This window comes from Entelurus aequoreus, linkage group LG13 (genome assembly GCF_033978785.1).
Source record: "Entelurus aequoreus isolate RoL-2023_Sb linkage group LG13, RoL_Eaeq_v1.1, whole genome shotgun sequence".
NCBI lineage: Eukaryota > Metazoa > Chordata > Actinopteri > Syngnathiformes > Syngnathidae > Entelurus > Entelurus aequoreus.
In genome coordinates this window covers 44,456,030-44,472,221 of record NC_084743.1, presented here as the reverse complement: position 1 = coordinate 44,472,221, position 16,192 = coordinate 44,456,030, and the positions used below count along the sequence as shown (strand labels likewise).

Sequence of the window (16,192 nt, the reverse complement as noted above, 5' to 3'; positions counted from 1 at the left end):
CGAAATGGACATTCACAGTGACTTTTATCTCCACGACAATACATCGGCGAAGCTCTTTAGCTACGGAGCTAACGTGATAGCACATCGGGCTTAAATGCAGATAGAAACAAAATAAATAAACCCCTGACTGTAAGGATAGACAGAAAATCAACAATACTATTAAACCATGGACCTGTAAATACACGGTTAATGCTTTCCAGGCTGGCGAAGCTTAACAATGCTGTTGCTAACGACGCCATTGAAGCTAACTTAGCAACGGGACCTCACAGAGCTATGCTAAAAACATTAGCTATCCACCTACGCCAGACCTCATCTGCTCATCAACACCCGTGCTCACCTGCGTTCCAGCGATCGACGGAGCGACGATCATAGATGCAGTCGACGGCCTGGAACGGAGGAAGTCAAGGTGAGGTCGACGGCTAGCGCGTCTGCTATCCATCTCAAAGTCCTCCTGGTTGTGTTGCTGTAGTCTGCCGCTAATACACCGATCCCACCTACAACTTTCTTCTTTGCAGTCTTCATTGTTCATTAAACAAATTGCAAAAGATTCACCAACACAGATGTCCAGAATACTGTGGAATATTGAGATGAAAACAGAGCTTTTTGTATTGGATCCAATGGGTCCGAATACTTCCGTTTCAACGATTGACATCTCGCGCATACGTCATCATACATAGACGTTTTCAACCGGAAGTTTAGCGGGAAATTTAAAATTGCACTTTATAAGTTAACCCGGCCGTATTGGCATGTGTTGCAATGTTAAGATCTCATCATTGATATATAAACTATCAGACTGCGTGGTCGGTAGTAGTGGGTTTCAGTAGGCCTTTAAAGTGCCTCGACAGATGTTACAGTAGTTGAATAGTGTTGACAAACATTGTTTTATCTGTTAAGGCTGCTTGTTATCAACTGTTACTTACAGAGTTGCTTTGCAACATCCTACAGAACGAACAGTTATGTGTTTATTCTTTGTAGCGTTCAGAATGGATTTCATTTTGTGCGCGGCATAGATTTGCTGTGCAGAGGACGCATGAGCAGTGCGCAATTTGCACCTTAGAGAGAATGTTGTGCACAAGTCTATAAGCCGCAAGTGTACACATTGAAACATGAAATATTTACACAGGTGCTTGTGTTCTTTCACAAATTTAACAAACAATGGTGACAGAGTGCTGTCTTAGTCCTTCTCTTCCTGCACAGCTGAAATCGTCGTCTTTGGCACACAGCGGTACAGTCTTTCGGGGCCTGTTAGTGGTGGTGGATTTTCGTTCCGATGGCAGGGTCGATTGTCTTAGGCTTTGTGGCAGCATGGTGTGCATTTCTACTTTTTAGCTCTTTGACATGTGTGAGCTAAATCATTTGTTTAAATGCATTTTTCTTCTGTTAAATTTTACACAGACATTATTTTGTTGACATTCTTTTTTGCTATATGTTTTGTTTCATAGTGCTTCAAAGTAAAGGCTCTGAAATGGAACTCAAGTTGAATCTTAATTGAGAACCTTTCTGTCGCAGAACCTGTCAACCTTCCCGTTTTCCCAAGGAAACCTTAGATTTTGCCATTCTTTACAGGCTTTTTTTTTTTAAATAAAATGGTATGCAAGCAAAATATTTCACATGAGGTCTAAATTTAAATGTACGGGACTATTAAGTATACTTTTATTTGCACTAAATAAGTAAGAACAGATGGTTTTCAAGCAAGAACGATCAGAATTCTTTGTAAGACATTTCTGACATAAAAATGAAGGAACTTTTCCAGTTTATTACCTTTGCTAAAGGGTCAGCTTACAGACACAGAATGCAGACCGGTCCGGTCAACTTAGATTTTAATGACTACAAAAACAACCACATTGGACAAGTACAGGTTTTTCTTGTGTAACAAGTCACATCAAAAGAAGATTCTTCCCCAAATGCCCCAAATACTTGGGTTTGACAGGGGTGGAACTTCGTATCAGCGACTATATAGCCCAAGCAGACATTGAGCATCCTCCAGGTCAACCATGGGGACCTTGAGAACTCGGTCGCTGATGTGGACATGGTGTGTGGTCTTCAGCTGGATGTGTGTTGGTCACACAGAAGCAAAACCGTGAGTTTTACTTCACTTTTTACACCCTGCTAACACATTGTTTCCAAATAAATTGTTTCAATTTCTTATTCAATGTTGTTTTGCAAACATAGACACTACCTGGTTGGAATCCCGACAATTCTAGAAGCTGGAGCTGACACCAATTTCTGTGTCAGTCTTCTGCAAGTAAATGACCTTCTGACTATGACTGTCTCTTTAAACTCTAAAGAAGCGAATATTATCCTCTTCAATGAGGCATCCAGCGAACACTTCCATAAGTGCATCAGTTTTAAGGTCGGTTCAACTTTTCTTCCAATATTTTTCTATATTTTTTCTATATAGTGAATATATACGTTTCTGCAACCAGGTTCCACTTCCAAATAGCAATGAAGAGATAAGGGAACTTGTCGTGGAGGTAAAAGGTGCAAAATTCTACTCACGAGAAGTCAGTAAAGTCTTGATCAAGGTCTATGAACCGATGACCTTCGTGCAAACAGATAAACCCATCTACCTCCCAGGACAAACAGGTAACTTCATTATCCATTTTGTCTCAGTTCTAAGTCGATTTTGACTTGAGGCATTCCTTTTTTTTAAAAGGAATTCTTAATGTATAGATTATTGCAGCAATAACCTTGAGCAATATCATTCTAACAATTACAGATGGATTTTGTGTGTGTACACCTTTGGTTTCATTATAACAACAATGTATTCAATGTATTGCAATGTATTGCTTGCCATCAATGTCAGAAGGAAGAGATGTCAAAAATGTTTTCTTATTAAGCACAAAATATTTTTGGGGTTTGGAACATTTCTTTGTTTAGAGCGTTTGGTACAATAAAGCGTATAGTAGAATGTACTACGAACAACTGCTTCAGTATGGTGCAGACTAGCAGTGCTATGATTTTCCAAGTCGGCTACACGCTCTGTCATGTTTTTTATGATTTCTTTTTTTAATTTAATAATATCATCCACTTCTTCTCAGCACTGTCCTTCACGCTCAGTTTCTTCCTTCCCATGGTTGGAAAAACAAAGTTATGTCTAAATCCAGTTACGTTAAATCTCTAGCTATAAACTAATACCAGCGAGTAAGAACGTATGTTTTGAAATTGATTGTTCTATATGGCTGCTTTAAGATATCAAATTAATCAGGCACACATTTTCTTAGTAAGGGGATTTTTATTACATTTGTTGTTTTGGTTTGACAAATGAATATACAGTAACAGACTCCCTGTTTTACACTAATATCAGCATCCTATCACAAAGATAGTAAGCCTGTAATGAGTGGAACAGCTGCCCAAAAGTCATCTGTATTACTATCTTCATTACACGTTGTTCATGTCTTATAAAGTGATTAAAAACAATATTTTGTCTTAGTGGACAAAGTATATTCAACAATATGTCACTTGTGCCCCTCCCCTCTCAGTGCAATTCCGAGTTGTATCCCTGGACACCAAGTTCAGACCTGCCTTCCAGATGGTGAGTGTTTATTCTGGTGTGTCTTTATTTTAATGTTACTTACAAACTATGCGACTGTAAATACCGACCAATCAGGTTAAGAGAAAATATACAAGTCATGTGATGAAGTGACCCTTCTTGATGGTATTATGTCATGCAGAGTCACCATAGCAATAAAGTAATAGTGAGTGCCTAATGAGTGAAATAAATAATTGTTTTAATATGCGGTATGGTATTTAGCGTAGTTATTTTTGAATGTACTTTGTACCATGTAATATGTGGTAGACATAACATGGCATGTATGTAAAATTAAGTTAGTTGATATGTTGTTAAACTAATATTCTCCATCACCTTGTTCATGTTTTTTTTTTGCTTTTGAACGTGCTTAATGATTTACTTATTATTTATCACATGACAACACTTAATTTCACTTAATATGTATTATTTATTACCAAAATACATATATAAAGTATATATATGTATATGTGTATATATATATATATATATATATATATATATATATATATATATATATATATATATATATATATATATATATATATATACATATATATATATATATATATATATATATATATATATATATATATATATATATATATATATGTATATATATATATATATATATATATTACATCACATGACAACACTTAATTTCACTTAATATGTATTATTTATTACCAAAATACATATATATATATATATATATATATATATATATATATATATATATATATATATATATATATATATATATATATATATATATATATATATATATATATATATATGTATATATATATATGTATATATATATATATATATATAATAGTTAAGTTAAATTAAATTAAATTATGTAAATTAAATTATATAAATTAAGTGTTGTCATTACAGACTCCCTGTTTTACACTAATATCAGCATCCTATCGCAAAGATAGTAAGCCTGTAATGAGTGGAACAGCTGCCCAAAAGTAATCTGTATTACTATCTTCATTACACGTTGTTCATGTCTTATAAAGTGATTAAATATATATATATATGTATATATATATATACTTTATATACTTTATATATGTATTTTGGTAATAAATAGTACATATTAAGTGAAATTAAGTGTTGTCATGTGATAAATAATAAGTAAATCGTTAAGTATATATAGTATACTTATAAGTAAGTAAATATATAGTATACTTATATACTTAGGATATATAGTGACCCTTCTTGATGGTATTATGTCATGCAGAGTAATAAATAATACATATATGAGTGACAAAAACAGAAACATTGTAAAGTTGATTATTAAATGGATAAAAATAACTTGGGAATGGTAGCAGATTGAAGTATATTGCTGGATTTGGTTGCAATTCACATACTGTACATGCGTCTGCTGTTCAGCTCAATAACGGCAATTTGTTGTTACAATTACAGATCTTCTTGTTTACTTCAATCTGCTATATTATTTCATTTCACTTTGTCTCATTTTCAGATGATGATGATGTATTAACATCATTATTTCCTCATTTATTTTTCTTCTTTTTCTTTATCTTTCTTCTATGCTTCTATTCACGAAGGAAGCAAATCTAAACTAATCTTTCCCTTCTTTTTTTACAGTACAAAAGCATTACGATTGAGGTAAGATGATTTCTTTTTATTACGAATAAATGTTTGAGCAGTAAACAAAAGCAAAGATGAATTAGTCTTTTTGCCCCCGAAGCTTTCCTGTGTGCCGGAACTTATTCCCTGCGTTTGTAAACAGCACAAAAATGTATTACAGATACAACCAAATGAACAAACTAAACCTCATCTATATTTGTGTGACTAAACATGGAAGCCAATTGAAAAATGTCTATATCATCCTGCTAGTATTGATTTGATACTGGTATTAATATGATCAATATTTTAATGAATCTACCCGCCTCTAATTAAAATGTTAAAACAACACACTAATTTCAACGACAAAGGTGGGAGGCACTATCGCATTGCAGATTAACCTTCTTATTTTCGAACAATTCAACCCCTTTGATAAATTAAGTAAAAAAATATGTTAATTACTGTAAACATAAAACACAGGTTCCCCTGATAATGATATACATTAGCTTTCAATATGAATTTACCTATTTACATTACTTATTGTGTATATCAATTAATCAAATGTTATTTATCCAAACACCAAGAAAAAGAAGAGAAGAAAATACACATACATGCACACACGCACACATAGCACTATTGACGATAACAAAACATGGCCTGGCACTAAGGATAGAGGGAAAACACCACCTTTGAGACGTCCACTTTGGGGAATAACTAAAATTAACGCCATCTAAAAAATAATATAAAACATTTTAAAATATATATGAAATAAAATAAGAATAATACATTAATAAATAATAAAAACATAATATTGAGAGAATAATAGTAATAATAGTAGCAATAAATGAAATAGAAAAATGCAGATGACAAATTAAAAACCTAAAAAGAGGTGAACATGATGAGTAAAAAGCCTGATTAAAAAGGTGTATTTAACCTTTTTAACTTTAATTTAGTATTATTGTCATGTTACATCATATATATGTTTTGTGCGATTTCAATGTTTTTTTAATTTTCTAAATATTCTTTAAATCACAAATACTTCACCTTCAGAGTGTATTGTATGTATAAATATGGGGTAAATCTATCTTTTTATTTCCTTTCATGTAATAAGGATCCAAACAGAAACCTCATTGGACAGTGGCTGAACGAAACATCCAGCAGTAAAATTTTGCAGCTCTCTCACTCCCTGAACTCGGAGGCGCAGGAAGGAGAATACCAAATCATGGTGGATGTGGAGGAATCGATAATATTCCAGAGCTTTAAAGTGGAGAAATATGGTAATATATCGTTTTTTAAACCTATTTTGGATTGGGATTCTTAGAAATGAATACATAATAATAATTACCATGATTTGTCTCTAGTTTTGCCAAAGTTTGATGTAACAATAGAAGGACCGGATGAAGTGACAGTCGTAGAGGATAACATCATCTTTGACGTGTGTGCACAGTAAGTACAAATATTTGAGGTTTTAATGTATACAGCAATTTTTCTTTATCACAGGGTTTACATTCTAAGACCTTAAGCAAAAGGTGAATGACAGACGTACCGCTAAAAATGCCTATTTTTTATACTCTAAGCCAAGCATCCTTAATTGTATGTGTCTTTGGCCAGAATGTTCTCATCATCTGGAGATGATGACATAATCTATTTGTGTACTTGGCCGTAACATATGTGAATGTATTTATTCTGCTTAAAAGCTAAAAAAAATATCTGAATACATATATAAAGTACGGGTGTCCCTTTCTCACATTGATATCAGATTTTGTTTACTTGAGCAAAGCTGGACAGCAACTTAATTGCTAAATGTGCTCTCATAAGCACGCAGGTTGTTCTTTTCCTTCATGTTAGGAATGTAATTTACAAAAAGGTAAACATGGCTCCTAGGAGCTTTCGCAGCTACACAACAGTTAAGCCCACAATAGCACACAGTTTGGACATGCATAATAAATGTCCTTAATTGAACAATATTGCAGTCTAAGCAGAACATTTGTCATTATAAATATCAAATAATTGTAGTTGCATATTACTTACAGATACAAAGTCTCCAAGGGAATAAATGTATCAGGAACAAATGTGTTTGCATCATTCAATTTACTGGGTCATGGGCTTAGTTTAATGAATTATTGTGGCAACTAGGTGTTGCCAAAACATATTACCTCTTTACTTTAACTTAAAGACAGTCCATTCCAGATTCTTGATAATACAGTAAATATGTTATGTTTTTATTAACTGCCATTGTTGTCTGTGTGGCTAATGTCACTTATTCAAACCTATTTTAACATTCCCCACTCGTACAAAATAATACAAGTATGTATGATTTGTGCTGATATCGCATCATATCAATATCGGTGTCTGCCACTACTAAAGGCGTCAATATCTTTATGGAGGTGAAACATTTTTTCCTCTGCACATAGTGCCATCTGACCACTTTCTATGGAATTTACCATCAAAAAAAATGTAATCGCTAAATATGTGAGGGAGCAAATGCCAAACCCAGAACACTGGAGGATCTACTGTAGTATTAAATTATTTAATCATCATTTATTGCTTAATTGTTTTTGCTCTGACAACACAATAAATATGTTTTTCTTTGTTTACATCGATAGGTACACATATGGACAGCCTGTGCCAGGTACTGCCACACTTAAGGTGTGTCAACCGGTCTATACCTATTTTGATTTTCCTTTTGAGGGCCGATATGATAACATTAAGAAACCGCCACCATGCTACGAGGACACAGAGCAGGTAGAGTAAGCAATAGTATCTCAGCTCCACCCAGAATACAATTTCATGCAATCATATATATATTCTACTTGACTGCACGTCCCTGGTGAGGTTCTAAATAGCAAATGATATCATTGTACTCTTCAGACAAACAACAAAGGCTGTGCCACCTTCACTGTGAAGATGTCCGATATCACAAAAATGTCTCTAGGTTCATTTCAAAATGTACTGGAAGTCAATGCTGAGGTGAAAGAAATGGGGACAGGCAAGTATTTATCTTTATATATTTTGAAATGCAATTTGAATGATATAAAGTATATACGACTCATCAACAATAAATGTCTGTTCTGTTCTTGTACAGATATTGAACAAAAACAGTCCAAAACGACTCAAATTTCCCAAGTGATTGGAAAACTGTCATTTGTGGATACACCTAAAATTTATGAGAAAGGATCAAATGTGGAAGGAAAAGTAAGTGCAACACGCATGATGGGACTGTGGAATGATTGTGAACTGACAGATCTTTGCTCTTCCAACAGGTTCAAGCAGTCCACTACAACAATACTCCAATTGCCGGCATGGTTTTGTACCTGCTGGAGGGTCAGAGGTGGAAGCCGTCTCTCCAGAAGACTCTCAGAACAGACAGTGACGGTTTCGCAACGTTCTCAATAAACACTACTTACCTTTACGGCGACATTAGCATCTATGTAAGTAAGAACAGAATTGTGAGCCGACCTTCAACATAAAAGCACATTAGCAAGCTTTCAAACCATAAATAGTCCACATGAAAAAAAACAAATAAGAATATGACCACATTTTTGACATCACTGAAAGCATGAACCCCTGAGGTTATTTTGGTGGCTTTTTCTCCAGCCCATTTTTTATGTTAAAATGACAAATGCAAAGGACAATTATTTGGTTAATCAGTGCAAGGTCACCTGACGTAAGCTGGACATGCATTATACCACACTATGACTATTTTCAGATCCCTACTTGCACTGCACAGGTAAGGATATTTTAGGGTAACCCTCCTGGTCCAGCCAATGCGTCCTGCCCAGAGCCCCAGCCTTGGTCCACCAAATGAGAGTACAAGAATGCTTGGCGTCGAGCTAAAAACCTGAGCTATCAACTCGATTTAAGTGCATTAAGGCATCAGGGGGTGAGGTTTATCGACATAGTGTACACTTGCACAGCAACATAACAACTGTCTACAGTACTTACACAGTATCAAAACGTGGATACAGTGATTTCATGTTAAGTGCAAGGTGACTTTCAAAATAAAAGCATGGCATGGTCAGTTTTTAGTTGGAAATCTCTGAGATTCTTTGAACATGCTACAGACAATGTTAAGCCTTATTTTTTATTCTTTTTGCGCAACAGAGATACACAGTCTGAAAAAGTGAACAAAAAACCCTAATTGTGCTATTCAGCTCCTTATTAGAGAACAGTAAGTTTTTCAAAAAGTACTAAAACACTGAAGAGAAGGACATTTCAAAGTTCCGGTAACTTCAAATTTAGTTCACCTATAAAGATTGAAGTGCATTTCCTCTAAATAGTCGTAACTTTTTGTGAGTAGTTTATATGCATTAGATTGATACATGTTGGTAAAGACTGATTGAAGCTCATTTCTCAAAACAACACAAAGATGTAAAGCGCATACAGGTTTGTGTTATGAAGCTGATATCTGTCTTAGCATTAATGAGTGCATGTATGTTCAATTTTATCTCACTTAGGTTAGCGGTTCACCAAACCTTTACAATGATTATGGAACCTCTTACTATGAAATTGGAGAGCACACGGTGTCCCTGGTTCAAGAACCTAATCCTCATACGAAGACAGCCAGCTACCTGCAGGTGAAGGAGATGAAGGAGACCATTCCTTGTCACTCAGATGAGGACATCACCATCAGATATGCTGTAGCTGGAGAGTCTCAGGGCACCGCAGATATCATTTATCTGGTGAGTCAACATCGGCATAAACTTTCAGGTTATATATTTATTGGATACTTGGTGTGAATATGAATGGTTGTTATAAATGTGCTATGTGATTGACTTTCCAGCAAAAACATACATATTCAGCAATTTAAAATATAATTTAAGTCACAGGTTATGCGTAATAATTTACCATTTGAAGAAAACACAGCTGTGTGTGTGATAGTGATGTTTTAATTACAAAGTTACATGCAGTACATCACATGTTTATGTGTTCCCAGTTTAACATGTCCGAAAAGGAGTAGAAAGAAGCAGAGCTTATTTATTCTTACTCCTCCTCCAATTTCAGCACATACTGATAGTTTGTCCACTTTCCATGTTTAACTTGTACCATTGTACTATTTTTTGGCCAGTAATATGTTGAAAAGTTGTAAATTTAATAGTTTGTTATAAAAAGAAGATGTATTCAGTCATAAAAAATACATAATCGGAATTGGAAAAATAAAGGATCAAAAGTTAACCGAAACAATTAATAAAATAGTAATTGGATATTGAGATTGGATATTGGTCAGATACCAGCAAAGCAAACAAGAAACAGAAGTATGCATCCTGTATTGAGCTGAAAAGGGGCACACCTTTCTATTACCATGAGCATCCATATAGTGTGTAAATCTCAGTGTCATTAATAAATGACAAGGCACTTTATATAACATTTACTTCAAACTTATTCTCAGCAATTCTACACTCGTCCCCAATGAGAGAATACAGTATCAGCATTTAATCATTAGTATGTTAATCCCAGGTGGTGTAATGGTAAACCATTCTGACTTTTGTGGCAGAGGGTTTGGGTTTGATCCCCAGAAGGGCATGCAGTACGCTCGTATAAAACACCATGCCACCTACTAATTTGTTGTTAGAATTTTATAAATGGTCACTTTACTAACTGTATCCTCCCAAATAATAGTATGTTGTAAGGCACACTTACAGAGCAGTTGTCCTCTCAATCCAGGTCTTATCCAGAGGAGCGATTGTCCTTCAAGGAGCTAAACACATTGTTGTAAAGGATAAATCAGGTGGGCAATGACTGGCATGAATTGTGAGTCTAGGTAAGCCTTTGGATGATCCTAATCAGTTTTGATGTTCCAGTGACTGAGGGTGAGACGACGTTCCAGTTGCACATTTCTCCAGCGATGGCACCAGCTGTCCAGATTGTTGCATATGCTGTGCTTCCTAGTGCTACTGTGATTGCTCACAGTGCTGAGTTCACTACTGAGAAATGCTTCAGTGACAAAGTAAGTCCATTCATGTTTAGGTCCTATGCTCACAGAGTACTTCTGATGTCCATATTGTAAAACGTGTGCATCGTTGTGTGCCAGGTCTCGGTGGAGTTTCGTCCATCTTCAGCTGTCCCAGGAGAAGAAACCACCTTGCAAGTGAAAGCCGAGCCAAACTCTCTTTGTGGGGTGAGCGCTGTTGACCAGAGTGTCCTCATTAAAGAGCCCGGAAAGACCTTAGATGCAGACAAGGTAAGTACATTTATCTTCCGCAGTACATGGAAAACAAATCCGTAAAACCCCACATTAACGGGACAACGTGGGGGGAGAACAGCTCTGGTTATTACACGTTTTACTTTAGGTTTTCTTGAAACATATACTTCATCCTTTTTTCCAGATATTCACGTTGTTGTACATCACAAAATCCTCATATGTTCCAAACGAAGTTCAAGATCCAGTGAAATGCTTACACGTCAGACCTAGAAGATCTATTTTGCCGTTCCCTGGGGGTAACAGCAATGATCCTTTCACCATTTTCCGGGTAATTCTCTCACACAGTTCTGCACATTTTTGTTCTACCCACCTTTGAAAATTTGACTTAGTTTCTAGATTTTTTTTTTGCTTTGTCAATCCAGAATAATAGGCTGAAGATGGTAACAAATTTGGCTATTTGCCAGGACTATATAAGACCATACCTTTACAGGAAGGATGGTAAGGCCTCATTTTATTTCAAGATATTGGCAATTCATATTTTTCAACATCTACAGTTGTTCTTTATTGATTGGATGGGATATTTTTCAGGTTTTCCAATTATGACATTTAACGATGGTGCTCAAATGGGAGGAGGATTGCCCAGTGATGGCCCAATTCAGACAATTCGCAGCTACTTCCCAGAGACTATGTTGTGGAGCCTTGTGGAAGTTGGGTGAGCCATCGTCACAAGTGATGAAATTGTCCTTATTTACCGTAAATCCTTATGCTGATCGAGCAAATTCAACAAATCCCTGCGAATTAAGTGCGGCCTCGGAACTTTGTCCAATGCTCACGACTTCCCTGCATATTTTGGCAAATCAGTGTAATATTTGCCAATAGATTTAGTTTTTCTGAGCGGTGCTCAAACCTGTACATCAACTGTCAGGAACAGCAACATGTAACAATATATCAACTTTTATTGCTCCAACGGCAAAATGATTGTCCTCCTGCGTACCTTAGACCTTCTGCATAATGTGGTATATAAATGTTAAAGGCCTACTGAAATGAATTTTTTTTATTTAAACGGGGATAGCAGATCTATTCTATGTGTCATACTTGATCATTTCGCGATATTGCCATATTTTTGCTGAAAGGATTTAGTATAGAACAACGACGATAAAGATTGCAACTTTTGGTATCTGATAAAAAAAAGGCTTGCCCCTACCGGAAGTAGCGTGATGTAGTCAGTTGAACATATACGCAAAGTTCCCTATTGTTTACAATGATGGCCGCATGAAGTGAGAGAGATTCGGACCGAGAAAGCGACAATTTCCCCATTAATTTGAGCGAGGATGAAAGATTTGTGGATGAGTAAAGTGCAAGTGAAGGACTAGTGGGGAGTTGAAGCTATTCAGATAGGGAAGATGCTGTGAGAGCCGGGGGTGACCTGATATTCAGCTGGGAATGACTACAACAGTAAATAAACACAAGACATATATATACTCTATTAGCCACAACACAACGAGGCTTATATTTAACATGCCACAAATTAATCCTGCATAAAAACACCTGCGTGTTTGTTATGCTAGCTCCTAGCTCCTCTGCTAGCTCCTAGCTCCATAGAACACGCCAATACAATTCAAACACCTGATCAACACACACAATCACTCAGCCCAAAAGACCGTTCACCTAACCCAAGGTTCATAAAGCTTATATATTTTTAAAAAGTTACGTACGTGACGCGCACATACGGTCAAGTTATCAAATGTTTAGCAGCCAAGGCTGCATACTCACCGTACCTGATATTCAGCTGGGAATGACTACAACAGTAAATAAACACAAGACATATATATACTCTATTAGCCACAACACAACCAGGCTTATATTTAATATGCCACAAATTAATCCTGCATAATAACACCTGCGTGTTTGTTATGCTAGCTCCTAGCTCCTCTGCTAGCTCCTAGCTCCATAGAACACGTCAATACAATTCAAACACCTGATCAACACACACAATCACTCAGCCCAAAAGACCGTTCACCTAACCCAAGGTTCATAAAGCTTATATATTTTTAAAAAGTTACGTACGTGACGCGCACATACGGTCAAGTTATCAAATGTTTAGCAGCCAAGGCTGCATACTCACGGTACCTGATATTCAGCTGGGAATGACTACAACAGTAAATAAACACAAGACATATATATACTCTATTAGCCACAACACAACCAGGCTTATATTTAATATGCCACAAATTAATCCTGCATAAAAACACCTGCGTGTTTGTTATGCTAGCTCCTAGCTCCTATGCTAGCTCCTAGCTCCATAGAACACGCCAATACAATTCAAACACCTGATCAACACACACAATCACTCAGCCCAAAAGACCGTTCACCTAACCCAAGGTTCATAAAGCTTATATATTTTTAAAAAGTTACGTACATACGCAAAAAAAAGTTGCGCACATACGGTCAAGCGATCAAATGTTTAGAAGCCAAAGCTGCATACTCACAGTAGCACGTCTGCGTCTTTGTCATCCAAATCAAAGTAATCCTGGTAAGAGTCTGTGTTGTCCCAGTTCTCTACAGGCGTCTGTGTATCGAAGTCAAAAGTCCTCCTGGTTAGAGTCTCTGTTATCCGAGTTCTTCCATCTTGACTGCATCTTTCGGGAATGTAAACAAAGAAGCGCCGGCTGTGTACTGTTGTTGCTGACTACGTTCGAAAAATACGTCCATTTCGCACCGACAACTTTCTTCTTTGCTTGCTCAGCTTCCTTCTCCATAATGCAATGAACATGATTGCAACAGATTCACGAACACAGATGTCCAGAATACTGTGGAATTATGAAATGAAAACAGAGCTTTTTCGTATTGGCTTCAATGTGGAAGGCATACCCGTGTTCCCCGGTCTACGTCACGCGCATACGTCATCCTCAGAGGCGTTTCGAACCGGAAGTTTAGCGGCAAATTTAAAATGTCACTTTATAAGTTAACCCGGCCGTATTGGCATGTGTTATAATGTTAAGATTTCATCATTGATATATAAGCTATCAGACTGCGTGGTCGGTAGTAGTGGGTTTCAGTAGGCCTTTAAGCAACACACTGGCGTCCTCTCATCCCAGTTTACATGTATTTATGTTTTTATTTAACCTTTAGTTTTCCAGAGTGAGACAATTAAGAACAGATTCACATTTTAATTTACATGACAGATATTGAAGGGTACTAAAAATCTCTCATCATCTTTCATTTTTTAAACACCAATTACAGCTATAGATCGCTCTCAACAGTTTGGGGGATCTGAGCCGAGGATGTCGTTCTGGCATGTGCAGCCCTTTGAGACACTCGTGATTTAGGGCTATATAAATAAACTTTGATTGATTGATTGAAGAGTTTACAAATAAATACATAAATTCTCATTGCATGCAGGGGTAAATGTGTTGGAACATGAATGAATGTTTAAATGAGACAAACACCTATCAAGCTTAAAAATAAACTTGGAGTATGTCTGCAACTTGTGGACAACAGTTGGGTAAAGCTGTTGGAAATGTTTACTAGTTTACCAGCCAATTATCGACTAGGCTCATCAACGGGTTCTGAAAATGTCCCAGAGGTGATGCGTGGAAAACATTTAATTAATATATTGGCCTGATTTCATTTAATGGAGGTCGATGTGAAAAAAGGTTAGGTGTTTTGTGTGACACCGTGCACGTAGCAGTGTCATTGTGGTCGTACGATCTGAGCTTTCCGCTTTGAGTACACGCCGACATTTGCGGTCTTCATTCTGTGTACGTTCCACCCTAGTAGGTTTGGGCCTAACTCCTCGCTCCATAACTGATCACCCTTTTTTGTTGTTTCAGAAACTCTGGCATGCAGGATGTGGCCATAACTGCCCCGGACACCATCACCACATGGGAGACTGAGGCTTTCTGCCTGTCCTCTCAGGGTTTTGGATTGGCTCCTCGTCAAAAGTTAACTGTCTTCCAGCCTTTCTTCCTAGAGCTCACTCTTCCCTACTCCATCATACGGGGGGAACATTTTGAGCTGAAAGCAACCATCTTCAACTTCCTGTCCACATGCATCATGGTAATGACCAACTTCAATCTGCTCCAGTGTTATTAGTGTTTGGTCAGTGGAAAATCAGACCCTCTGAGTGAAACTAAAACAATCAGCTTTGTTCCAAAATTCCATCAAACTTCATCTCTTTATTTATTACTATACAATGGATCCTCCAAAGTCCCCCAAAGATCTTAACTAAGGCAGTAACTCTACTTGAGCATTATTTCCACTGCTTTGGCTTTGCTTTTGTTTTGTATGACACCTTTATATAAGGCTTCTATTTTTCCTCTATCCTCTTGTTGTGGGGCAGACTGGCTCGCACTGCTATTTGTAATACAAAGCAGAGTATAGTTCAAACTTATATCTGTCAGTAGACTCGAAATGGAAGCGCTGAAAACTACAACATAGCTGGCATGGAGAAGACACAGTCGAAGTGACGCCACGTAAATAAGACCGCCCACAAAACAGAAAGCAGCTTGAATACGGTCTGTAAAACATAATCCATGCAAGATTTTGAAAAAAGAATCACCATTACATGTTATGTAGACCGCAAGGAAGTGTTTTAAATGTAAAGCAAAAAAAAAAAGGGAGCAAAAAAAGGAGCACAGTCCATTTAGGGTGTCCGTCTTCGTGATATGCAGAATATATGCTGATCATTAAAATGGGCACAATACTAATACTTATGTGTCAAAGTCAAGGCCTGCGGGCCAGATCCGGCTCGCAAATGAATGATCTATGGCCCCCGGGATGATATTTGATTAGTATTAGAACAAAACAGAACCTGCTGCTGTTTTGCACGCACCAATACTCCATCGGGGTTGGCGCTACGAATTTTCAAAATGGGGTCCCTGGGACCCCATCAAGTCATAAAAATGGGGTCCCACAGTAAATTT

The 16,192-nt window shown here is 36.7% G+C and overlaps 1 protein-coding gene across 1 annotated transcript in view; it reads left to right on the top strand.

The window, feature by feature from the left end:
• The first annotated feature begins 1,949 nt into the window (after positions 1 to 1,949).
• The window catches only part of LOC133663867 (alpha-2-macroglobulin-like), a 34,690-nt gene continuing 20,447 nt past the window's right edge, over positions 1,950 to 16,192 (top strand). Inside the window, exons 1-19 of the mRNA XM_062068580.1 lie at positions 1,950 to 2,080; positions 2,173 to 2,353; positions 2,427 to 2,586; positions 3,483 to 3,535; positions 5,147 to 5,167; positions 6,237 to 6,402; positions 6,487 to 6,571; positions 7,732 to 7,870; positions 7,997 to 8,114; positions 8,211 to 8,320; positions 8,389 to 8,556; positions 9,583 to 9,807; positions 10,790 to 10,853; positions 10,927 to 11,072; positions 11,157 to 11,306; positions 11,452 to 11,595; positions 11,690 to 11,765; positions 11,856 to 11,979; positions 15,101 to 15,326. Coding sequence (XP_061924564.1) covers positions 1,995 to 2,080; positions 2,173 to 2,353; positions 2,427 to 2,586; positions 3,483 to 3,535; positions 5,147 to 5,167; positions 6,237 to 6,402; positions 6,487 to 6,571; positions 7,732 to 7,870; positions 7,997 to 8,114; positions 8,211 to 8,320; positions 8,389 to 8,556; positions 9,583 to 9,807; positions 10,790 to 10,853; positions 10,927 to 11,072; positions 11,157 to 11,306; positions 11,452 to 11,595; positions 11,690 to 11,765; positions 11,856 to 11,979; positions 15,101 to 15,326 — 2,442 coding nt within the window. The 5' untranslated portion in view covers positions 1,950 to 1,994. The remainder of the gene's footprint in view (positions 2,081 to 2,172; positions 2,354 to 2,426; positions 2,587 to 3,482; positions 3,536 to 5,146; positions 5,168 to 6,236; positions 6,403 to 6,486; positions 6,572 to 7,731; positions 7,871 to 7,996; positions 8,115 to 8,210; positions 8,321 to 8,388; positions 8,557 to 9,582; positions 9,808 to 10,789; positions 10,854 to 10,926; positions 11,073 to 11,156; positions 11,307 to 11,451; positions 11,596 to 11,689; positions 11,766 to 11,855; positions 11,980 to 15,100; positions 15,327 to 16,192) is intronic.